At 42.1% G+C, this 27,002-nt stretch overlaps 1 protein-coding gene across 3 annotated transcripts in view; it reads right to left on the reverse strand.

Annotated features, from left to right (window-relative positions):
• Window positions 1-627: 627 nt before the first annotated feature.
• The window catches only part of LOC137374285 (phosphorylase b kinase regulatory subunit alpha, liver isoform-like), a 285,712-nt gene continuing 259,337 nt past the window's right edge, over window positions 628-27,002 (reverse strand). For all 3 annotated transcript variants that reach the window (XM_068040091.1, XM_068040092.1, XM_068040090.1), the window contains 3 exons: window positions 14,071-14,124; window positions 8,982-9,182; window positions 628-5,135 (listed from right to left, as the gene is read on the reverse strand). In XM_068040091.1, the coding sequence (XP_067896192.1) occupies window positions 4,962-5,135; window positions 8,982-9,182; window positions 14,071-14,124 (429 nt within the window). In that variant the 3' untranslated portion in view covers window positions 628-4,961. The remainder of the gene's footprint in view (window positions 5,136-8,981; window positions 9,183-14,070; window positions 14,125-27,002) is intronic.

The following is a 27,002-nucleotide window of genomic DNA, read 5'->3' on the forward strand; positions in this document are numbered from 1 at the left end:
CCCATCTTTCACCCTCCACAAACTTCAGCTCATCCAAAATTCTGCAGCTTAAATCTTAATTGGCACTAAGTGCCAATCATCCATCATCCCTGAGCTCGCTGACCTACACTGGCTCGCAATTGAGCAATGCCTCGATTTTAAAATTAATATCGTCAAGTTCAAATCCCTCCATGGCCTCACTCCTCCCTATCCATACCTCCTTCAGCCCTACAACCCTCTTCTAACTCTACTTTCTTTCAATCCTGTCCCCTTGTGCAGCCCCCACTTTCATCATTGGCTGCCCTGCCTTCAGCCATCTCAGCCCCGAGCTCTGGAATTCTCTTCCTTAACCTCTCTAACTCCTTTAAGATGCTCATCAAAAGCTAACTCTTTGATCAAGCTTAGTCACCTGTCTTCATATTTCTTTTGATTCGGTGCCAATTTTTATCTGATTATGTTCCTGTGAAGAATATTCCACGTTTTATACATTAAAGACGCTATATTAATGCAAATTGTTGTTATAAGTCCATTCTCACAGGATACTACACTGTTTTCTAGCTGAGCTATTTTAAAAGTAAATCAGTTGAGATTAATCTAACATTCTAAAGAAAATGTAAGTGAACATAAATGAAAGGACACTTCTGCTGTGCATTCTCCTTTATTCACATGCTTAGAAATATAAACACAGAATAAACATTTCATTGTTTGAAAGTTAAAACACAGGCTGAATACAATTTGCGATTGGAGAATAATGCTGCATTGTGGAATGTCTCAGATATAACAAACACACACAAAGCAGCACTGTTTCAATTTAAATGGATTATGATGTGGCTTCAGAATTAGGGAGGTTTGGAACTGTTCTAAAAGAATTTCAGAAAAGACACAAAACAACCATCACGTGTGTTAGCCTGGTCTTTAAATTACTTTTAAGCATTTTATCGCAATTGCTTGGCACATATTCTTTACAAAGGTATTTACTATGTAACATCTGCTGTTGAAAACAGAAAATATTTTTCTTCAATATGTTATATGCTGGTCAGAACACAGCTATCTCACTAATGTATATAAAACAAAACACTATTTACAAATGTGTTAAATAATCAAATTCAAAATGCACTATATCTAATAAGCATATTCCACTTTTAAGTTAATAAAATCATTAAACCTTCATGCATCAGAAAAATCATCAGCTTCTTAAATAGATGTAATGAAGGAAATGCTAAAGCTTCACTAATGTGATGCGTGTGTACAGGATTTCCACACTATGGCAGATAGTCTGTTTACTATTTGTAACACTACAAACTGAGGCTTGTTCTACAATCCTGTTTATTAATCAGCTGTACACTCACTGATATTGGATACAAATACAAAGCCTGCTTTCTCTCGTACAAAGACAAAATACAGCAAACGCTGGAAATCTGAAATCTAAACAGAACATGCTGGGAATACTCAGCACCGACAGGCAGTAAGTTTCCTCGCTCCACAATGCTGCTCGACTTGCTGAGCATTTCCTGCTTAGTTTGCCTACTTTCTCTACCTTGGTGCTCCTCTAAAAAATAAATGTAATATCCCCATATGGGGACTGAGCTATTATTCACAGTGCTACTGAGAAATCTGGAACTAAGAAAGTAAAATAACAGCAACAGTCCACATACGGAATAGCAGAGTCATAGTAACAAGGAAACACTCAAAACAAGTTCGTTATTAGGTTCATAAACGCTCAAGCTCTTTAAAGTCATGATGAAGTAGCAGACAACATATGAGTAGCAATACTGTAAATAAATGCGTGGAATTTTCAAACGTCCTGATCTCCCAGTCTCCTGATTCTCCGACAGTTTGTTCAACAAGTGTTAGTGTAAATATAACATGGAACACATTTTCCCAATGTACTTAACTAAAAGATATTCCCATCACTTTTAAAAGGATTAAATATCACTGTAATTTGTTAGGAAGCTCACTTATTTATGAGGAAAAATGCAAGCCAGTACACACTGTGGCCATGCCGATACAACAACATTGCATTGGGCTTCATTGTATTTGCACCATGTGCTGCTTCTATTTTATAAAACTATACATTTAAAAAATATTAAAAACTACAATTGCTGATTTATTGTTACCTTTTAGAAGTTTAGAACAATGGCTAAAAAAGTGAAAATAAATAATCCGAAATGTCTTAACTTGCACCAAGTCCCATTTACCCATCACCCCCTATGCTCGCTGATATACAATGGCTTCCAGTCTCATCCTTGTTTTCAAATCCCTCCATGTCCTTGCCCCTCCCTATTTCTGTAATCTTCTCCAGCCCCACAACCCTCCGAGATATCTGTGCATCCCCCACTTCAAAGAACAAAGAACAGCACAGGAACAGGCCATTCGGCCCTCCAAGCCTGCGCCGATCTTGATGCCTGCCTAAACTAACACCTTCTGCACTTCCGGGGCCCATATCCCTCTATTCCCTTCCTATTCATATATTTGTCAAGATGTCTCTTAAACATCGCTATCGTATCTGCTTCCACCACCTCCCCTGGCAGCAAGTTCCAGGCACTCACCACCCTCTGTATAAAAAGTGCACCATTGGCGGCTGTGTGTTCAGCTGCCTGGGCTCGAAGCTCTGGAATTCCCTCCCTAAAGCTCTCTGCCTCTCTATAACACCATCCCCCCCCCCCGAGCCCCCCTTTTTAGATGCTCCTTCATAACTACCCTGTACTAATGTCTTCTCCTTTGGCTTGGTGTCAACTTTTGTTTGATGGCTCTCCTGTGAAGCACCTTGGGATGTTTTACTATGTTAAAGACATGAGATAAATGCAAGTTGTTTTGGAAGTGGTTTCAATATGAATGCTTTATGTCTTTAGGAAGGGACCGACAGCATGGCTGGATTAATTTGTTCACTCCAGCTCAAGGAAAGACTGCTACTGTGTCAGATTCTTCATATGCTAAACTATGTCATGTACCCAAGTCACCATTTCACTAGTAGAGATACATTGCAACAATAAGTTCTCAGTGATTGACTTAAGTTGTGTTTTAAGTCTACTTATCATTAAACCTGATAGTTACTGATCTGCATAGGGATGTAATACATATATTCTTTGACAAGCAAAAATATCAGTAAATTAAAAGTTGTTTTGGAGAAAAGGCCATTAGCACCATCTTGGCAGATCCATCATTTTTGAAAGTTATAAATATTTCTCCATATCTTTAAGTGATCTTTACTATGAGGTGGCTAATTACAGCCTGCGAAAAATTAAAACTGGTTAAAAAAGAAACTTCAGAACAAGTATTTATTACAACATTAGACGTTACAGCCATCACGAGATTTGGGCATCTGTTTTATGCACTGTTTCCAGTTTCCTCGGCCCTGTCCAACTTTGTAACTGGCCATTCGGAGACAGTTTAAATCATCACAGTAATTTATAATTTAGACTTTCTCCACTGGGGAGATGGTTTGAAACTCTCCAGTGTCCTCCTGTTGTCACCCATTCTTTCATATAACTGGTGGCCAGCTGTCTTAGCAATCACCACACTGTTGGCTGACTGTTTGGCCAGTTATCCCTGAAACTGTCCATTAACACAACTGCAAATCACTTGAAGCAACACTGCAGTAGCATATCAATACCAGGATACCACAACCAGGATTTCTCAGACTATAAAGATTAAAAATTCACATTTTCCATTAAAACATTCTCCAAGCAAGGTACAGAATATATTCCAGCCAACATTGCAAGCAGCTTGTCCTTTTCATTGCTCATAAACTATTTACAATGTTTCATTGATGGCAATATCATGTGCTCTATGTAACAAGGTCTATGAGACACAGTTAGTATGCATTTAAACACATTTAGCTTGCAATTAGTGAGCATGCTTAAAAGTTGGAGTTCAATCTATTTTTATATCTATTGTGTATCCCTTTGGGATATGCATTGTGCAATATCAGTACAATGATGATTACTTTGCTATCTTAAGTGAAGCGTTAACAATTAATGGGCAAAAAGCTTTTCTAAATTCATTCCTGGGATCGCTAGCTGGGCCAGCATGTTCTGTCCATCCCTAATTGCCCTTGAGAAGGTGATGATGAGCTGCCTTCTTGAACCACTGCAGTCCTTGGGGTGTAGGTACACCCACAGTGCTACTAAATAGTGCATACAGGAGAATCGTACAAATTTATTAAAGCATAGCCTGATTTTACCCCAATGATAAGCTACCACCAGATCTAAATGAACTCTCATTTTTCTATCCCTGCACTTGTCAAATACAGGATTCTATTTCAATACGTTCTAGTAAAATTCCTAATTATGAAATGCCCAACTCAATCTGCACTCCACTCCAACAATGGGTCTCGGGAAGCTTAAGCCTTCATTTCTCTTTTACCTCTTCATTCAATATAAGTTTATAAGATACAAACAAAATCTGCCAGAACTCTCTCATGCATAATATAGTTTGTATCTTCACTAATGAAACATCACCATTATGCACTGTGAAAATGTCAATGATGCACATAATTTATATTAAGCTAAGTTAATAGAATCCAAAAATTCTCTGTTCAATCCCACTAAGTATACAGATATGGCTTATCACATCTTCATAAATTTTGCTACAATTAAATGACAAACTAGAGGTTTAGTATATACATTACTAAGTGTACAAAAGACTTCAGACACTTGTGAGTTAGCTTACTACTTTCCTAACTACAGCATTTAGTTGCTTTCCAAATACTGAAATATATTTATTTAAAGCTGCCAGTCTTGAGTGAGTAAACTTCTGCACTATTACTTTGTGTCAAAGTTATTATAACTGTGCCAAATAAATAACAGCCATATATAAAGAGTATTTCCTGACACACAGTTCATATTATCCCATGCATTATTGCAATTCACAGATCATAATTTTATTAGATATATGTTCACTTAAAACTCTGAGTGATGGAATATAACGAGATCAGAAGGATATTCTTCATCATGCTGATAACTCTTTCACAGCTCACATTTCTATTGCATGAAACAGCCAGTATTTGGCAGGAAGTCTTGTACATAAGTAGCAACAGCTTTTGTCAAATAAGTCATAGTGCCATAGCTTCCACTTGGAGCACTGTCATAGAACAAATTGCAAACTCTTGTGGCTGAGTCAAGTTCTAAAAGGGAGTCACTTGCACCAAGGGATTTCTGCAATAGAAACAGAACAGGAAATTATATTAGAAAAATTCAGTTGATACAGTTCAAATTTCATGTGTTAAGTACAGTACAACATTACATTCTAGACACGTCTTTCACCAACCACAAACCTTCAGCCCTTCTAATTCAGAAAGATTTTTTCTTATTTGCTTATCCAAATGTCATTCCAGTTTACATAAAGATTTCATTATTTTCCTTTTTATTGCAGTTCTTACTAATCCAAATTGTGTTTTGTGCTCAAGCATCGATTGTAAAGATACAACAAAAAGCCATTTAGTTTACAAGGCTCATTTGTGTACATTTTAAATGTGAACGAGGACTTATCCTAAGGTTGATTTACAGCAAGACCTCTAAAAAAAAAAGGGTTTACACTTAGTGAGCTGGTTTTACAAGGAACACTGACCACTTTCACTGAGGCAATTCTGGAAGGACCACCTATAATGAGGCAGTTTCAACATTGCGTTGGGAGTCATAGAGACATGATGGCACAGAAGGAGGCCACTCAGCCCATCAAGTCCATACCAGCTCTCCGTAGAGCAATCCAGTCAGTCCCATTCCCCTGCTCTATCACTGTAACCCTGCAAGTTTATTTCCCTCAAGTGCCCGTCCAGTTTCCTTTTGAAATCATTCATCATCTCCACTTCCACCACCCTCGTAAGCAGAGTGTTTCAGGTCATTATCACTCATTCTGTAAAAATGCTCTTCCTCACATTCTCTCTGCATCTCTTGCCTAAAACCTTAAATCTGTGTCCCCTATTCCTTGTACTATCAGTTAATGGAACAACTTTTCTTTGTCTACCCTACCCAAACCTTCCTAAAGAATGTCCTGCCACCTTCAAAGGTCTGTGCACATGAATCCCCAGGTCCCTCTGTCCCTGTACACTCGTCATAACTGTGTCATATAGTCTTTATTGCTTCTACCAATCCCTTCTACCAAAATACATCATCTCACACTTCTCTCTGTATTAAATTCCATCTGCCACTTGTCTGCCCATTCTGTTAGCCTATCTATGACCTATTGCAGTTGATTGGTATCATCCTCACTGTTTGCCACATCTGCAAGTTCCGAAGAAGGGTCACTGACCCGAAACGTTAACTCTGCTTCTCTTTCCACAGATGCTGCCAGACCTGCTGAGTGAATCCAGCATTTCTTGTTTTTGTTTCAGATTTCCAGCATCCGCAGTATTTTGCTTTTATTTATGCAAGTTTACTATCATTGGCAAATTTAGAAATTCTACTCTGCATTCCAATATCCATGTAATTTATATATATAATCAAGAAAAGCAGTGGTCCTAGTGTTCCCTTGGGGAAACACCACTGCCTACCATCCTCCAGTCTGAAAAATACCCATTTACCACAAATTGCTGTTTTCTGTCCTTAAGCCAATTTGTTTATCCAAGCTGACACTGACCCTCCTATTCCATAAGCCTCAATTTTGTTGTTAACCAGCCTTTTGTGGTATACTTTGTCACTTTCTTAAAATCCAAATAGACGTCATCCACCGTATTCCCTTCATCAACCTTCTCTGTTACTTCATCAAAAAATTCAATTAAATTAGTCAAGCATGATCTGCCTTTCACAAATTCATGCTGACTATCCTTAATTAACTCAAACCTCTCCAAGTGTGTGTTGATTCTTTTTTCTTGATTATTGTTTTTAAAACTTTACCCACCACTGAAGTTAAATTGACCAGCCTGTACTTACTACGAATATCAATACACCCTTCCTTGAATAAGGGTGTCACATTTGCCATTCTCCAATCCTCTGGCACCCCCATATCTAGAGAAGATTGGAAGAATATGGTAAGCCCTTCCGCTATCTCCACCCCCACTTCCATTAGCAACCTGGGATGCAAGCCATCCGGACCAGGCTATGTATGTACTTTAAGCATAGCCAGCCTTTCCAATACACCCTTCTTAACAATTTTCACCTATCCATTATCACCAACATCTCCTCTTCTACTGATATTTTGTCAGTATCTTCTTCCTTAGCAAACACTGATACAAAATACTCATTAAGTATTCTAGCCTTTTCCTTCGCCTTTAAGCATATGTCATCCTTTTTCTCCTTAACAGGCTCCATTCTGCCTCTCACTACCCACTTACTATTTATATGCTGGTAGAAGATTTTTGGGTTTCCATTTATGTTGACCGCCATTCTATACTCATATTCTCTCTTTGCCAGTCGTATTTTCCTCTTCATCTCCCCTCTCAACTTATTGCATTTGGCCTGGTTCTCACTTGAAGAATTCACCTGAGGTGCATCACACACTTCTTTGTTTCATCATATTCTTTATCGCCCTCGTTATCTAAGGAGACCTGGCTTTGGTTCCCTTACCTTTCGCCCATGTTGGAATGTACCCAGCCTGTATCTGAAGCATCTCCTCCTTAAAGATAACCCATTGTTCCATTACAGTTTTTCCTGTCAGTCGTTGGTTCCATTTTATCCTGGCTAGATCTCCTAGCATTCCATTGAAGTTAGCCCTCTTAAAATTTAGAGGTTCTACTTTAGATTGTTCCTTGCTTTTCTCCATTACTAGTCTAAACCTCATGATACAACCTCTTACCCAAGCGTTCCCCTGCAGACACTTGGTCCACCTCATTTCCCAGCATCAGATCCAGCAATGCCTTCTTCCTAGTTGGACTGAGAAGATACTGATCAAGGAAGCTCTCCTGAACACATTTCAGAAAATCCTCCCCTCCTTACCCTTTACTCTAAGATTGTCCTAATTGATATTTGGGTAAATAAAGTCCCTCAATATCACCATTCTATAGTTCTTTCACATCTCTGTGATTTCCCTGCAGATTTGCTCCTCTATCTCTCATTATGTGAAGGTATATCGAATACCCCTAGTAAAATGACCTTTTTGCTCATCAACTCTAATCAAACGGATTCTGTCTTTGCTCCCACAAGGGCATCCTCCCTTTATAACATTACAATGTCTTCCCTAATTGGTACTGTCACTCCACCTCCCATTTTTCCTTCCCTATCTTTTCCGAACACTTTGTATCCCAGAACATTAAGCGCCAGTCCTCGCCATTTTTAAGCCATGTTCCCGTTATTGCCACTACATCATATTCCCATATGGCTATTTGTACTTTTAGCTCTTCAACCTTATTCGCCATACAGGAGATTGGTGATTTTATAAGTACGGTGATATTTTTCATATTTAAATACTCTTGTTACTATATGAGTTTACATTATTACTGAACAACAGTTTGGTGAATTGCAAGAAGTAACTTGCTAGAGTTCATTATAATGAACAAGGAGCTGCAGAATTTTTGGTATTAATGTAAACTCTCTCTAATAAAAGAATATGCTGCAACATTTGTATCCCCCCGCACCCCGCCCCAAGTTGTCAGCTGAACCTAAAACTGGAATAAAACTGGCCAAAATGTCAGATTGACAGAAAGGGTCTGCATGCTTAAGATTAGGAGTGTTGCTTCATATTTGAATCATCACATATTCCACTTCCCCTTGTGACCTGTACAGTGGAATATTAGTTTTCAGATTTCACAAAAGAAATAGTAAAATTGTTGAAAAAGAAAACAAACTAAAAGTATATATAGCAAGTCAGGATGTGAATGGAGTTTCAATAAGTCAGGAAAGGCATCATGGCTCAATAACCTCTTCAGTGTTGTTAGATTCTAGGATTTTATGAACATTAATTTTATTATGTACCAGGACTCTGCTATTTGTTCATATCAAATGGAGCAGGTTACCACGGTATCTAAATGTTACAATAAGCTATACAACCAGAATTTAAGATCTTTCTGTAATAATAATGACTTATGTCTGCTACATGTGTTAGAAACAGCAACAACTGAGAACTCTTACCTGATCCTGCAAAAAGTACTCATTGGCCATGTGCACGATGTGGTCCACACAGATTATACCACCAATGCTGTGAACCTCCAGATCTGCTAGTACAGTGAGAACCAGGATTGTTTCCACCAGAAGCTGTCTGTATTCAGGTTGAGGAACATGGTTCAAAACAGACTCCACATGAACGGCAAATTTGATCTCTTGAGGTGTCATCTTAAAGTGAAAAAAAAAATTTAACTCACGCACTACATTAGCCACCAGACAGTAAAATAGTACGGACTGTCTCTAATTGTCAAACAACAAATGATATTTTCTTTCATCAGTAACAGAACATTTTCCAAGGCGGAATCTTATCCTTTTTGTAGGTTGGTCATGTTATAGGAATTGACGGAAGCTGATCTTTCTACCATAACCCTGCATATTTTAATTTTCCTACTACCCTATTGGAGTAGTACTGAATTGAGACCAATTCTTGGTTTGTGTTGATTTAACTGATCCAAGTTGGGCCAGCAGTAAAGGCATTATGATTGGTCTCTGTGACATGGACTAGGAAGAGGCCAAGGCTCTGGTCCCTAACAACTAATGGAAATTGACCATGCCTGGGGACAGACAGATGGTCTCTAATGCAGTGCTGTCAAACAAGCCGATTGATGCTCACTTTATAGGTCAACATGTGAAGAGAAAGAAGAGACAATGGGTATTCAGACTTGTCGTTGGAGGGTTCTTATTCAGAGATTTTAATCAGCATTTAATATACTACCCGCAGCTGCCCCAGATGCCTACAGAGCGACAAAAAACCCAATACAGCGGGTAACTGACACAGAATGAGCAGTGTGTGCTGACTGCCATATCGCACACCAAAGCACTCGTTTTACGCTTGAAAACGAGCAATACACCGATGAATTTCTAGGCCACTGGGTGTCCCTAAAGCTGATTATTTAATCGACCTCTTCCTTGACCAGCTGCTCCTATTAGGTTTCACAGAGGACATAAATGCAAGGACCTGTTTTTTCTGAGAACAGCAGCAGCCAACTGAGAGGCAAAATGATTGTTTTGTAGGCTGGACAGGTATCCCGACAAAGCTGCCTTCCTGAGTTTACTAACATAAATTTTGAAATACATAGAAGACAATGCTTTACTGTAGCTGAAAAGTTTATGATGTGCTCTCAAGGATAAATTAAGCATCAAAGCAGCTGACAAATATTTTCATTCTAATGCACCCTGATCACCCAAGCTGGTTTCAATATGAATTATCTCATTCTGCTCTCTTGTGCATCCCTGATTTTAATCACTCCACCTCTGGTGGCTGTGCCTTCAGTTGCCTGGACCCTAAACTTTGGAATTCCCTCCCTACACCACTCCACCTGGCTTTCCTCCTTCAAGTTGCTCCTGAATACCTACCTCTTTCACCAAGCTTTTGATCATCTCCCCTATCATCTCCGTGTAGAAATGCAGCAAGACCTGGACAATATCCAGGCTTGGGTTGATAAGTAACATTCACACCCTACAAGTGCCACGCAATGATCATCTCAAACAAGAGAAAATCTAACCATCTCCCCTTGACATTCAATGGCATTATGATCGCTGAATCACCCACTATCAACATCCTGGGGATTACCATTGACCAGAAACTGAATTGGAGTAGCCATATAAATGCCGTGGCTACAAGAGAAGGTCAGAGGCTAGGAATCCTGCGGCGAGTAACTCACCTCCTGACTCCCCAAAGCCTGTCCACCATCTACAAGGCACAAGTCAGGAGTGTGATGGAATACTCTCCACTTGCCTGGATGGGTGCAGCTCCAACAACACTCAAGAAGTTCAACACCATCCAGGACAAAGCAGCCCACTTGATTGGCACCCCATCTACAAACATTCACTCCCTCCACCACCGACACACAGTGGCAGTAGTGTGTACCATCTATAAGATGCACAGCAGCAATTCACCAAGGCTCCTTCGACAGTACCTTACAAACCTGCAACCTCTACCACCTAGAAGGACAAAGGCAGCAGCTGCATGGGAACACCAGCACCTGCAAGTTCCCCTCCAAGCCACAGACCATCCTGACTTGGAGCTATATCGCCATTCTTTCACTGTCGCTGGGTCAAGATCCTGGAATTCCCTTCCTAACAGCGCTGTTGGTGTACCTACCCCCCAAGAACTGCAGTGGTATATGAAGGCGGCGGTTCACCACCATATTCTCAAGGGCAATTTGGGTCGGGCAATAAATGCTGGCCTAGCCAGTGACACCCACATCCCATGAACAAATAAAAAAAATGCTGCCTTGATGTCAAGGGCAGTCACTCTCACCTCACTTCTGGAGTTCGGCTCTTTTGTTCACATTTGGACCAAGGCTGTGATGAGGTCAGGAGCTGATTGGCCCTGGCACTACAGTATACTCTCTCCAAGGCGATATATCTTTTATGAGGTGTGCTGCCCAGAACTCAATGCATTACTCTAAATAGGGTCTAAGCAGAGCTCTAACTGTAAGATCACATTCCCTTTGTATTTCGGTCCTCTTGAGAGAAAGGCTAACAAGTAATAAGTTGGAATCCCAACACATTGTGCGATGGAGTGAAACTGTATTTAATTGTGCCAGTAATCTTCCCTAGAATACATGAATAATCTTAAAGGCCCAGATTATGCGGTTAGCAGCCAAGTGACTGCCCTTGCCGTTGACCTTGAAGAAAGCTGCCCACAAAGATCTGGCGATCTCTGGTGTGGATTTCCTCTTTCCCGATATTAGTTTGAAACTGGCACCAAGTCAAGGGGATCTCCAGGCATCCCGCCAAAAGTGATGTCAACAAGCAGGGTAAGCAGCCAATCAAATTGAAGTATTCTCACAGACAGCAAAGCAGGAAGTTAAAGCACTGATTATCCTTCACTTTTTAATATCAATTTATAGACAGCGAAATAAAGATTGTGATATACACATGGGATTAAGGTAGAAGCTGAAATATCATAAATAAGCTTTAAAAGAAAATTATTTTAAACATGCAAAATTTTTAAAATCTTAATAGAGAAATTCAAAATTCTACAAATATAAATAGTTTCCCAGGATCAGAGAGGTTGTTCATCAGTAATTATGAAGTTAGTACACTGTTATAAACACAGTTACAATTCATTCAACAAGGCGTAACATTTTCCAAGGGTTTTTACAGCGAGTGTGAAAGTGGAAGTTCTTGTCAACTTCAGAGATGGTGGGGGGGCGGGGTGCGGTATTGGGGGGAGAACAGCATCACTGACAGCAACTTCAGGATTGCTGTATTTAACCATGCATGTGCGGACTCCAGAAGTTGCTGTCAGTTAAAGGAGGAGTAATAACTGCAAATGTTGACACTTTCACTGTCATTGCTACTGCAAATTCCGGGCCCTTGTGGGGACAAATATTGCTCCACTTTTGGGTTTAGAATCATAAAACACATGTAAGCCAACGTGTTTTTATCTTTTAATCGTGTAACTGTTCCTTTATTTCTTTTATATTAATGAATGTAGACCAGTTGTGGTGGAGTCCTGTTGTGGACTCTGTCTCATGGTGGCAACATGGGCCGTTGAAGTACCCAGACCGAAGACATCTAATGAACTATAGTGAGGGCCTGAAGGTACAGGCAGGATGGTCAATGGCAGAGCCTGAATTGGCAAGGTCTGCAAAATCAATTCAACTGCAGAAGTGCTAACATCCGGGAAGAGATACAGGCCTTGCTCATTAAGAGCTAAAAAAACAGGTTTGTCTGCACCAGTCTGGAGATTGATAAATGATGCTAGAGATAATGAAGCAGAGAAACTGTCTTTGTTATCTGAAGCAGTGGGCCTTGAAATTTCAGCATGAGGCCCAAGTTGGCAACCACCTGGAGAAGTAATTGTCTTGTTTTGAAAGGGACAGTGAGGTAATTGCTGACCAATTGAAAGAGTTAAAGACAGATTTTACCTTATATGGAACAGGGACATAGCAAAAAAAAAAGGAAGAAAGAGCCCACAGTAACATCTTTGCTGCAGTGGTTAGGGTGACATGGTCGGCCATCCGGAAGTTGTGCACGGAAAATTCATCAACGGATTGACCACTGGGATGGACTCCGGCTCACAGGGCTGCTAAGCAACTGGTATTATCATGAGTATGCTTAGTGATATAATAAAGGCGTACCCAATCTACTGGAACAATACCAATTGTGGTGTGCCATTGATACCCGGAGTAACCAGGTAAAGGGTCTTCACAGAAGATGATAATTCAGCCCATCATGCCTGTCCCGGCTCTTTGAAAGGGCTATTCAATTAATCTCACTCCTCATCTCTTTCTCCATAGCCTTGCAAAACTATCAACCTTCAAGTATTTATCCAATGCCCCACTGAAAGTTGCATTTTTTTTTCGGCCCACCGAGTCTGTGCTGACCAACAACCACTCATTTTATACTAATCCTACATTAATCCCATATTCCCTACCACATCCCCACCATTCTCCTACCACCTACCTACACTAGGGGCAATTTACAACAGCCAATTTACTTATCAACCTGCAAGTCTTTGGCTGTGGGAGGAAACCAGAGCACTAGGAGGAAACCCACGCAGTCACAGGGGGTACTTGCAAACTCCGCACAGGCAGTACCCAGAACTGAACCTGGTCGCTGGAGCTGTGAGGCTGCGGTGCTAACCGCTGTGCCACCCGCTACGATTAAATCTGCTTCCACAACCCTTTCAAGCCGTGCATTCCAAATCATAACAGATCATTGCATTAAAAAAACTTCTGCTCTGGTGCTTTTACCAGTTCCCTTAAATCTGTGCCCTCTGGTTACCGAGCCTTCTGCCACTGGAAACAGTTTCTCTGCATTTACTCTATCAAAACCATTCATAATTTTGAACATTTGAATCAAATCTCCCCTAACCTTCTCTGGTCTGAGGAGAACAAACCCAGTGTCTCTTGTCAGGACGCCCAGTTAAAACCACTGACAGGTATGCTTTTCAGTCATCTGTACTTCTGCAATGTTAAGTATTTTGAGTTATCGGAATATTACTGAAAAGACAGCTAGAAGATGGAAGCTACAAGCACATTTGGCTGCATCTGGCCATCAGTGATATAGGAATTGAGTGTACAAATTAGTTGTGGCTCACCTCTCTTGTGGTTGAAGAAGGAAGTACATAGCCATCAATAGAAAGACCATGACACTGAAATTAAAAATAAGACAAGGAATAAAATAAAATCACTTGCATTTACATTCTGCCTTTTAAATAGAAAATATCTCAAAGTGTGCCATACAATGAAGTCAGACTTTCAATGAAGACATGTGTGCAGCAGTGGCTTTGAATTTGATCTCTGTAAACACAATCCATTCATAATTTAATATTTGCATTGAGCCGTCCAATATATCAAAGAAACTCACAGGACAGAAGGAGGCCATTTGGCCATCGTACCTGTGCCAGCTCTTTGAATGGATTATCCCATTAGTCTCACTCCCTGCTCTTTTCCCATAGCACTGCAGATTTTTACCCTCCAAGTATTTATTCAATTCCTGTTAGAAATTTATTACTGAATCTGCTTCCACCACCCTTACAAGCAGTGCAGTTCAGATCACAACAACTAGCCAAATAAAAAAACAAATTCTCATTTCCCCTCTGGTTCTTTTGTCAATTACCTTAAATGTATGTCCTCTGGTTACCGACAACCCCTCTCCACCCCCACCAGTGGAAATTGTTTCTCTCTACTGAATTTATCAAAACCCCTCATGATTTTGAACAGCTCTTTGAAATCTCCCTTTATCCTTCTTTGCTCAAAGAAGAACCCAGCTCTTCCAGTCTCTCCAAATAACTGAAGTCTCTCATCCTGATACCATCCTAATAAATCTTCTCTGCACCCTCTCACAGCATCGAAACCTTCCTAAAGTGTTGTGCCAGAATTGGAGACAGTACATGTTTAGCATAAATTCCTTGCTTTTGTCCTCTGTGCCTCGATCTATAAAGCCAAGGACCCATATACTTTTTTTTAAACAGACTTGTCAACTTGTCACCTTCAAAGATTCGTGAATGTGAAGCCCCAGGTCTTTAATGGCCCTCTCCACTTTAAATTTGCATCATCTATCTAAAATATACTGCAGCAGTTCAGGAAGGCAGCTCATCATCACCATCTCAAGGCAACTAGGGATGGGCAATAAATGCTAGAATTTTCAGTGACGCCCACATTCTAAGAAGGAGTAACAAATTAGACAGAAAACATGCTAAGTATAGCTAACTTTATAGCACATAAAATTCAGGTTATTTTCGAATTTATTTGAAGATATTGTGAATGGGTCGGCAATACTAGGAAGGGGTCGGTAACACTGTGAATGGGCCGGTAACACTGTGAATGGGACGGTAACACTGTGAATGGGACGGTAACACTGTGAATGGGACGGTAACACTGTGAATGGGTCGGTAACACTGTGAATGGGTCGGTAACACTGTGAATGGGTCGGTAACACTGTGAATGGGTCGGTAACACTGTGAATGGGTCGGTAACACTGTGAATGGGTCGGTAACACTGTGAATGGGTCGGTAACACTGTGAATGGGTCGGTAACACTGTGAATGGGTCGGTAACACTGTGAATGGGTCAGTAACACTGTGAATGGGTCAGTAACATGGCAAATGGGTCAGTAACATGGCAAATGGGTCAGTAACATGGCGAATGGGTCAGTAACATGGCGAATGGGTCAGTAAAACTGTGAATGGGGCAGTAGCATTGTGAATGGGTCAGTAGCATTGTGAATGGGTCAGTAGCATTGTGAATGGGTCAGTAACATTGTGAATGGGTCAGTAACATTGTGAATGGGTCAGTAACATTGTGAATGGGTCAGTAACATTGTGAATGGGTCAGTAACATTGTGAATGGGTCAGGAACATTGGCAATGGGTCAGTAACATTGGTAATGGGTCAGTAACATTAATAATGGGCCAGTAACATTAATAATGGGTCAGCAGCGTTGTGAATGGGTCAGTAACACTGTGAATGGGTCAGTAACACTGTGAATGGGTTAATAAAACTGTGAATGGGTCAGTAAAACTGTGAATGGGTCAGTAAAACTGTGAATGGGTCAGTAAAACTGTGAATGGGTCAGTAAAACTGTGAATGGGTCAGTAAAACTGTGAATGGGTCAGTAAAACTGTGAATGGGTCAGTAAAACTGTGAATGGGTCAGTAAAACTGTGAATGGGTCAGTAAAACTGTGAATGGGTCAGTAAAACTGTGAATGGGTCAGTAACATTGTGAATGGGTCAGTAACATTGTGAATGGGTCAGTAACATTGTGAATGGGTCAGTAACATTGTGAATGGGTCAGTAACATTGTGAATGGGTCAGTAACATTGTGAATGGGTCAGTAACATTGTGAATGGGTCAGTAACATTGTGAATGGGTCAGTAACATTATGAATGGGTCAGTAACATTATGAATGGGTCAGTAACATTGTGGATATAGGTCAGTAACATTGTAATTGGGTCAGCAACATGTGAACGGGTCAGCAACATTGGCAATGGGTCAGTAACATTATGAATAGGTCAGTAACATTAATAATGGGCCAGCAGCATTGTGAATGGGTCAGTAACATTATGAATGGGTCAGGAACATTGTGGATATAGGTCAGTAACATTGTAATTGGGTCAGCAACATTGGTAATGGGTCAGTAACATTGGCAATGGGTCAGTAACATTAATAATGGGTCAGAGCATTGTGAATAGGTCAGTAGCATTGTGAATGGGTCAGTAACATTGAGAATGGGTCAGTAACATTGTGAATCGGTCAGTAACATTGCGAATGGGTCAGTAACATTGCGAATGGGTCAGTAACATTGCGAATGGGTCAGTAACATTGTGAATGGGTCAGTAACATTGTGGATATCTGTTAGTAACATGGCAAATGGGTCAGTAAAACTGTGAATGGGTCAGTAACATTGAGAATGGGTCAGTAACATTGAGAATGGGTCAGTAACATTGTGAATGGGTCAGTAACATTGAGAATGGGTCAGTAACATTGAGAATGGGTCAGTAACATTGAGAATGGGTCAGTAACATTGTGAATGTGTCAGTAACATTGTGAATGGGTCAGTAACATTGTGAATGGGTCAGTAACATTGTGAAACATAGAAACATAGAAAATAGGAGCAGGAGTAGACCTTTCGGTCCTTCGGCCCTGCCCCGTCATTCAAAAAAGATCATGGCTGATCGTCTAATTCAGTACCCTGTTCCCGCTTTCTCCCCATATCCCTTGAGCATTAAGAAATATATCTATCTCCTTCTTGAATATATTTAATGACTTGGCTCCACTGCCTTCTGTGGTAGAGAATTCCACAGGTTCACCACCCTCTGAGTGAAGAAATTTCTCCTCATCTCGGTTCTAAATGGCATACCCCATATCCTGAGACTGTGACCCCTGGTTCTGGACTCCCTAGCCATCGGGAACATCCTCCCTGCATCTGGCCTCTCTAGTCCTGTTAGAATTTTATAGGTTTCTATGAGATCCCCTCTCATTCTTCTAAACTCTAGTGAATATAGGCCTAGTCGACCCAATCTCTCTTCATACGTCAATCCTGCCATCCCAGGAATCAGCCTAGTAAATCTTCTTTGCACTCCCTCCAAGGCAAGAACATCCTTCCTCAGATAAGGTGACCAAAACTGCACACAATACTCCAGATGTGGTCTCACCAAGGCCCTGTATAACTGCAGTAAGACATCCTTGCTCCTGTACTCAAATCCTCTTGCAATGAAGGCCAACATACCATTCGCCTTCCTAACTCCTTGCTGCACCTGAATGCTTGCTTTCAGTGACTGGTGTACAAGGACTCCGAGGTTTCGTTGCACCTCACCCTTTCCCAATCTAACACCATTCAGCTAATAATCTGCCTTTCTGTTTTTACAACCAAAGTGGATAACCTCACATTTATCCACGTTATATTGCATCAGCCATGCATTTGCCCACTCAGCCAACTTGTCGAAATCACATTGGAACCTCTTTACATCCTCCACACAGCTCACATTCCCCCCCAGATTTGTGTTGTCTGCAAACTTGGAAATGTTACATTTTGTTCCCTCACCCAAGTCATTAATATATATTTTGACTGGCTGGGGCCCAAGCACTGATCCCTGCGGTACCCCACTAGTCACTGCCTGCCACCCAGAAAAAGACCCGTTTATTCCTACTCTTGTTTCCGATCTGTCAACCAATTCTCAATCCATGCCAGTATATTACCCCCAATCCCATGTGCTTTATTTTTGCACACTAACCTCTTATGTGGGACCTTATCAAAAGCCTTCTGAAAATCCAAATACACCACATCCACTGGTTCTCCCTTATCTATTCTACTGGTTACATCGTCAAAAAGCTCCAGTAGATTTAAAGTCATAGAGTCATTGTGTTACACAGCACAGAAACAGGCCCTTTGGCCCATCATGTCTGTGCCAGCCATAAAGCACCTAACTTTTCTAATCCTATTTTCAAGCACTTGGCCCGTAGCCTTGCGTGCTATGGCATTTCAAGTGCTCATCTAAATACTTCTTAAATGTTGTGAGGGTTCCTGCCTTTACCACCCTTTCAGGCAGAGCGTTCCAGATCCCAACCACTGAGTGAAAACATTTTTCCTCAAATCCCTTCTAAACCTCCTACCCCCTACCTTAAATCTATGCCCCCTGGTTATTGACCCCTCCACTAAGGGAAAATGTTTCTTCCTATCTAACCTATCAATGCCCCTCATAATCTTGTACACCTCAATCATGTCCCCCCTCAGCCTTCTCTGCTCTAAGGAAAACAGCCCTGGCCTTTTCAGTCTCTTTTCATAGCTGAAATGCTCCAGCCCAGGCAACATCCTGGTGAATCTCCTCTGCACCCTGTCCAGTGCAATCACATCCTTCCTATAGTGTGGTGCCCAGAACTGTACACAGTACTCCAGCTGTGGCCTAACTAGCGTTTTATACAGCTCCATCATAACCTCCTTGCTCTTACATTCTATGCCTCGGCAAATAAAGGCAAGTATCCATATGCCTTCGTAACCACCTTATCTACCTGTGCTGCTGCTTTCAGTGATCTATGGACAAGTACACCAAGATCCCTTCTGACCTTCTCTACATCCTATGGTCCTACCATCCATTGCCTTGTTAGTCCTCCCAAAATGCATCACCTCACACTTCTCAGGATTAAATTCCATTTACCACTGCTCTACCCATCTTACCAGCCCATCTATATCGTCCTGTAATCTAAGGCTTTCCTCCTCACTATTTACACCACCAATTTTTGTGTCATCTGCGAACTTACTGAACATACCTCCCACATTCACGTCTAAATCATTAATGTACACTACAAACAGCAAGGGTCCCAGCACCGATCCCTGTGATACACCACTGGTCACAGGCTTCCACTCGCAAAAGCAACACTCGACCATCACCCTCTGCCTCCTGTCACTAAGCCAATTTTGGATCCAATTTACCAAATTGCGCTGGATCCCATGGGCTTTTACCTTCTTAACCAATCTCCCATGCGGGACTTTATCAAAAACCTTTCTGAAGTCCATGTAGACTACATCAACTGATTTACCCTCATCTACACATCTAGTCAGCACCTTGAAAAATTCAATAAAGTTAGTTAGACACGATCTCCCCCTGACAAAGCCATGCTGACTATCCCTGATTAATCCCTGCCTCTCCAAGTGCAGATTAGTTCCGTCCCTCAGAATTTTTTCCAATACTTTCCCTACCACTGATGTTAGACTCACCAGCCTGTAATTACCTGGTTTATCCCTGCTACCCTTCTTGAATAATGGTACCACATTTGCTGTCCTCCAATCCTCTGGTACCTCTCATGTGGCCAGAGAGGATTTGAACATTTGTGTCAGAGCTCCAGCTATCTCCTCCCTTGCCTCACATAACAGCCTGGGATACATCTCATATGGGCCTGAGGATTTATCCACTTTTAAGCCCGCTAAAACAAGCTAACACTTCCCCCCTTTCAATGCTAATATGTTCAAGTATATCACAATCCCCCTCCCTAATCTCTACATGTACATCGTCCTTCTCCGTTGTGAACACAGATGAAAAGTAATCATTTAAAACCTTACCTATGTCCTCCGACTCCACACACAGATTGCCACTTTGGTCCCTAATGGGCCCAATTCTTTCCCTGGTTAAAACCCCTTAAGATTTTCCTTTATCTTGCCCGCCAGTGTTTTTTTTAGGTCCCCTCTTCGCTCTCCTAATTACTTTTTTAAGTATCCCCCTACACTTTCTATACTTCTCTAGTGCCTCCGCTGTTTTCAGTGCTCTAAATCTACCATAAGCCTCCTTTTTTTCCCTGATCCAATCCTCTATATCCCTTGACATCCAGGGTGTCCTGGATTTGTTGGTCCTACCCTTAACCTTAAGTAGTACATATTGGCTCTGAACTCTTACTATTTCCTCTTTGAATGACTCCCACTGATCTGAAGTAGACTTTTCTACAAGTAGCTGCCTTCAGTCCACTTTGGCCAGATCCTGTTTTATCATATTGAAATTGGCCTTCCCCCAATTTTCCCCTTTATTTCTGGTCCATCTTCGTCCTTTTCCAAAACTGCCTTAAATCTTAGAGTTATGGTCACTATCCCCGAAATGCTCCCCCACTGACACTTCTACCACTTGTCCGGCTTCATTCCCTAGGTTTAGGTCCAGTACTGCCCCTTCTCTTGTAGGACCTTCTAAGATATCATCCCTCCTTACTGCAGTAATTGTCTCCTTGATCAATAGTGCAATGCCACCTCCTCTTTTACCCCCTCCCCTGTCACGCCTGAAGATTCTATTCCCTGGAATATTGAGCTGCCAGTCCTGCCCCTCCCTCGACCATGTCTCTGTGATAGCAATAATATCATATTTCCATGTGTTAATCAACGCCCTCAATTCATCTGCCTTACTAGTAAGACTCCTTGCATTAAAATAGATGAAATCCAGCCTTGCATTTTCCTCTTGTGCCTAAACAGCTTTGCCTTCCAGACTGACTCAGTTTCTCTTTTATATTTGACTGTGCATCACCCCCTACGTACCTCCACTCTATATCCCATCCCCCTGCCAAATTAGTTTAAACAAACAGCACTAGCAAACCTCCCAGCAAGGATGTTGATCCCATTCTGGCTCAGGTGCGACCCTTCCGACTTATACAGGTCCCACCTTTGCCAGAAACAGACCCAGTGATCCAGGAAACTAAAGCCCTCCCTCCTGCACCATCTCCTCAGCCACACATTCATCTGCTCTATCCTCCTATTCCTATACTCACTAGCAGGTGGCACCGGGAGTAATCCAGAGATTACAACCTTTGAGGTCCTGCTTTTTAATCTGCTACCTAGATCCCTAAATTCTTGATGCAGGACCTCATCCTTCTTTCTACCTATGTCATTGGTACCAATGTGATCCACGGCCTCTGACCATTCACCCTCCCCTTTCAGAATGTCCTGCAGCCGCTCCGTGACATCCTTGACCCTAGCACCAGCGAGGCAACATACCATCCTGGAGTCACGTTTGCGGCCACAGAAACGCCTATCTGTACCCTTTACAATAGAATCCCAAATCACTATAGCTCTTCCACTCCTTTTTCATCCCCTCCTGTGCAGCTGAGCCACCCGTGGTGCCACAGACTTGGCTCTTGCTGTATTCCCCTGAGAAGCTATCCAACAGTATCCAAAGTGGAAAATCTGTTAGATAGGGAGATGGACCCAGGGGACTCCTGCATTACCCGCCCAGTTCTTCTACTCTGCCTGGTGGTCGCCCATCCCCTTTCTGTCTGAGCAGTCTTTACCTGCGGTGTGACCACCTCCCTGTACGTGCTATCCACGATGATCTCAGCCTCGCGGATGCTCCACAGTGTCTCCAGCTGCCGCTCCAGATCCGAAACGTGGATTTCAAGTGGCTGCAGCTGGAGACACTTTCTGCACACGTGTTTACCCTGGACACGGAAGTGTCCCTGACTTCCCACATTTCACAGGAGGAGCACTCCACACTGCCGAGCTGCCCTGTCATGACTTACCCTTAATTTATCCCCTTAAATTACACAAAAATTAGATTATATACACTAGGCACCTTGATTCCCTAAAAAAAAACCTACCTATTATATTAAAAAGACTGTAGACCTTTCCCTTTACTTTTAGTTACTTACCCAGCTATTTAGAGTCATTCCCTAAAAGCAGTTACTCACCAACCAATCACCTTGCAGCTTTCCTGTGACGTCACTGCTCACTTTGTTTTCAAATTCCGGCGTGCCTGGACTGCTCTCACACAGGTCCGCTCCGCTCCTAGAAGGTACGTGACTGGGCCTCGATCCTTGAGCTCAATTTATTAGCTCCGCTCTCGGTGTTTTCCCTACAGGTCCGCTCCTCTCCGCTCTGCTCCCAGAAGAAAAGTGACTGGGCCTTGATCCTCGGGCTCAATTTATCAGCTCCGCTCTTGGTGTTTTCCCTACAATTCTGCTCCTCTCCCTGAAGGTAAGTGACTGGGCCTCGATCTTCGGGCTCAATTTATCAGCTCCGCTCTCAGTGTTTATCCCACAGGTCCACTCCTCTCCGCTGCTCTCCCGGAAGGTAAGTCATGTTAAGCATGATTTCCCTTTCGTAAACCCATGCTGACTTGGTCCAATCCCGTTTATGCTTTCCAGGTGTTCTGCTATCACATCCTTTATAATAGACTCTAGCATTTTCCCCACTACTGATGTAAGGCTAAGTGGTCTGTAATTCCCTGTTTTTTCTCTCCCTCATTTTGTAAGTAGTGGGGATACATTTGCCACCCTCCAATATGTAGGAACTGCTCCAGAGTCTATAGAATTTTGGAAGATGACCACCATTGCATCCACTATTTCCAGGCCCACTTCCTTTCGTACTCTGGGACGTAGATTATCAGGCTCTGGGGATTTGTCAGACTTTAACCCCATTAATTTCCCTTGCACTATTTTTTTACTAATACTGATTTCCTTCAGTTCCTCCCTCTCATTAGATCCTTGGTTCCCTAACATTTCTGGGAGGTTATTTGTGTCTTCCTTTGTGAACACAGAACCAAAGTATGTGTTTAATTGTTCTGTCATTTCTTTGTTCCCCATTATAATTTCCCCCATTTCTGACTGTAAGGGACCTACATTTGTCTTCACTAATCTTTTTCTCTTCACATATTTATAGAAGCTTTTACAGTCAGTTTTTATGTTCCCTGCAAATTTACTCTCATACTTTATTTTCCCCCACTTAATCAACCTCTTTTTCCTCCTTTGCTGAATTCTAAATTACTCCCAATCCTCAGACTTGCTGCTTTTTCTGGCAATTTTATATGCCTCCTCTTTGTATCTAATAGTATTCCTAATTTCTTTTGTAAGCCACGGTTGAGCCACCTCTCCAGTTTCATTTTTGCGCCAGACAGGAATGAATAATTGTTGTAATTCATGCACGCGTTCTTTAAATATTATCCATTGCCTATCCACCGTCAACCCTTTTAGTAAAGTTCCCCAATCTACTGTAGCCAACTCCCACCTCATACTTCGTAGTTTCGTTTATTCAGATTCAGGACCCTGGTTTCAGATTCAACTACTTCACTCTCCATCTTAATGAAGAATTCTATCATGTTATGGTCGCTCCTCCCCAAGGGACCCTGCACAACAAGATTGCTAATTAATCCTTTCTCATTGTTCAACATATTGGTCTAAAAAACCATCACATACACACTCCAGGAAATCCTCCTGCACAGTATTATTGCTAATTTGGTTTGTTATATGTAGATTAAAGTCACCCATGATTACAGTTGTATCCTTAATGCATGCGTCTCTAATTTCCTGTTTAATACCATCTCTTACATCTCCACCACTGTTTGGGGGCCGATAGACAATCCCCACCAATGTATCCTGCCCCTTAGTGTTTCTTAGCTCCACCCAGATTCCACGCCATGATTTTCCGAGCCAATATCCTTCCTCACTATTGCATTGATTTCCTCCTGTACTAACAACGCTACTTCACCTCCTTTCCCTTTTTGCCTGTCCTTCCTAAATACTGAATACCCCTGGATGTTCTGTTCCCATCCTTGGTCACCCTGCAGCCATGTCTCCGTAATCGCAACTATATAACCATTTATATCTATTTGCGCTGTTAATTCATCTACCTTATTTGATTGTTCCGTGCATTAAGACACAATGCCTTTAGACTTGTCTTTTTAACATTGTTAGTCATCTTAGCTTTATTTTGCACCATGACCCCGTTTGTTTCTTGCCTTTGTTTTCTTTGCCTTCCACTTTCGCTTCTTACCTTTCTGTCCTCCATTTCCAACCTTGTTTCCCCCTCCTCTGTCTCCCTGTTCAGATTCCCATCCCCCAGCCATTCTAGTTTAAACCCTCCCCGATAGCTCTAGCAAACAACACCCCCCACCCCCCTCCACCCCCACCGAGGAAATTGTTCCCGGTCCTGCCCAGATGCCACCTGTCCAGCTTGTACTGGTCCCACCTTCCCCAGAATCGGTTCCAATGTCCCAGCAATCTGAATCCCTCCCCGCTACCACATTTCTCCAGCCACATATTCATCTGCTATATCCTGCTATCTCTGCTCTCATTAGCACATGGCACTGGTAATCATCCTGAGATTAATATCTTTGAGGTCCTACTGTTTAATTTATGCTCTAACTCCCTATATTCACCTTGTAGGACCTCATCCCTTCTTTTTACCTATGTTATTGAATACCGATATGTACCATGACAACTGGCTGCTCGCCCTCCCCCGTCACAATGCCCTGCAGCCGCTCAGAGACATCCTTGACTGCAGCACCAGGAGACAACATACCATCCTGGAGTCTCTTTTGCAGCCGCAGAAACACCTGTCTGGTCCCCTTGCAATTAAATCCCCTATCACTATAGTCCTGCCACTATTCTTCCTGCCCTCCTGTGCAGCAGAGCCACCCATGGTGCCATGAACTTGGCTCTTGCTGCTTTCTCCAGCTCACTAACGTGTTATCCACAACAATCTCAGCATTGCAGATACTCCACAGTGAATCCACCCGCAGTCCAGCTCCGTAATGCAGGTAGTCAGTATCTGCAGATGGATACACTTCCTGCACACATGGTCATCAGGGACACTGGAAACGGCCCTGATTTCCCACATAGCGCAGGAGAAGCATATCATGGGTGCGAGCTCTCCAGCCATGACTTCCTTTACATGACTTAGTTACTCCCTTTAATTAAAAAATATTAATTACGCTAGGGACCTTGTTCTACTCCAAACACTACCCACTACAATCTAAGGTCCTTACTTTTGAAGCTACTGATAAATTCTACTAAAAATCAATACAGTTCACTAGTTAAAATAAACCTTACTCAAAAAAAAAGTTACTCACTTGTTCCCTATTATTAAGCAATTTACATATGCACCCTAACTCTAACTCAGCTATTTAGAGTTATTCCCTAACAGCAGTTAATGGGTCAGTAACATTGTGAACAGGCCAGTAGCACTGTGAATAGGTCAGTAACATTGTGAATGGGTCATTAACATTGTGAATGGGTCATTAACATTGTGAATGGGTCATTAACACTCTGAATGGGTCCGTAACATTGTGGTTATGCATCAGTAACATGGTGAATGGGTCAGTATCATTGTGAATGGGTCAGTAAAACTGTGAACGGGTCAGAAACATTGTGAATGTGTCCGTAACATTGCGAATGGGTCCGTAACATTGCGAATGGGTCCGTAACATTGTGGATATGTGTCAGTAACATGGTGAATAGATAAACAACATGTGAATGGGTCAGTAACATTGCGACTGGGTCAGTAACATTGCGACTGGGTCAGTAACATTGCGACTGGGTCAGTAACATTGCGAATGGGTCAGTAACATTGCGACTTGGTCAGTAACATTGCGACTGGGTCAGTAACATTGCGACTGGGTCAGTAGCATTGCGACTGGGTCAGTAACATTGCGACTGGGTCAGTAACATTGCGACTGGGTCAGTAACATTGCGACTGGGTCAGTAACATTGCGACTGGGTCAGTAACACTGCGACTGGGTCAGTAACATTGCGACTGGGTCAGTAACATTGCGACTGGGTCAGTAACATTGCGACTGGGTCAGTAACATTGCGACAGGGTCAGTAATATTGTGACTGGGTCAGTAGCAGTGTACTCCTGCTCCTAATTCGTATGTTCGTATGTAATGGGTAACTAACACTGTGAATGGGTCAGTAACACTGTGAATGGGTCAGTAACACTGTGAATGGGTCAGAAACATGTGAATGGGTCAGAAACATGTGAATGGGTCAGAAACATGTGAATGGGTCAGTACCACTGTGAATGGGTCAGTAACACTGTGAATGGGTCAGAAACATGTGAATGGGTCAGTACCACTGTGAATGGGTCAGTACCACTGTGAATGGGTCAGTACCACTGTGAATGGGTCAGTAACACTGTGAATGGATCAGTAACATTGTGAATGGGTCAGCAACACAGTGAATGGGTGAGCAACACACTGAATGGGTGAGTAATACTGGGAATAGGTCAGTAACATTGTGGATGTGTGTCAGTAACAATGTGAAAGGGTCAGTATCACTGTGAATGGGTCAGTATCACTGTGAATGGGTCAGTATCACTGTGAATGGGTCAGTAACACTGTGAATGGGTCAGTAACACTGTGAATGGGTCAGTACCACTGTGAATGGGTCAGTAACACTGTGAATGGGTCAGTACCACTGTGAATAGGTCAGTAACATTATGGATGTGTGTCAGTAACAATGTGAAAGGGTCAGTATCACTGTGAATGGGTCAGTATCACTGTGAATGGGTCAGTAACACTGTGAATGAGTCAGTAACACTGTGAATGAGTCAGTAACACTGTGAATGAGTCAGTAACACTGTGAATGGGTCAGTAACACTGTGAATGGGTCAGTAACACTGTGAATGAGTCAGTAACACTGTGAATGAGTCAGTAACACTGTGAATGGGTCAGTATCACTGTGAATGGGTCAGTAACACTGTGAATGGGTCAGTAACACTGTGAATGGGTCAGTACCACTGTGAATGGGTCAGTAACACTGTGAATGGGTCAATACCACTGTGAATG

This window comes from Heterodontus francisci, chromosome 10 (genome assembly GCF_036365525.1).
Source record: "Heterodontus francisci isolate sHetFra1 chromosome 10, sHetFra1.hap1, whole genome shotgun sequence".
Lineage (NCBI taxonomy): Eukaryota > Metazoa > Chordata > Chondrichthyes > Heterodontiformes > Heterodontidae > Heterodontus > Heterodontus francisci.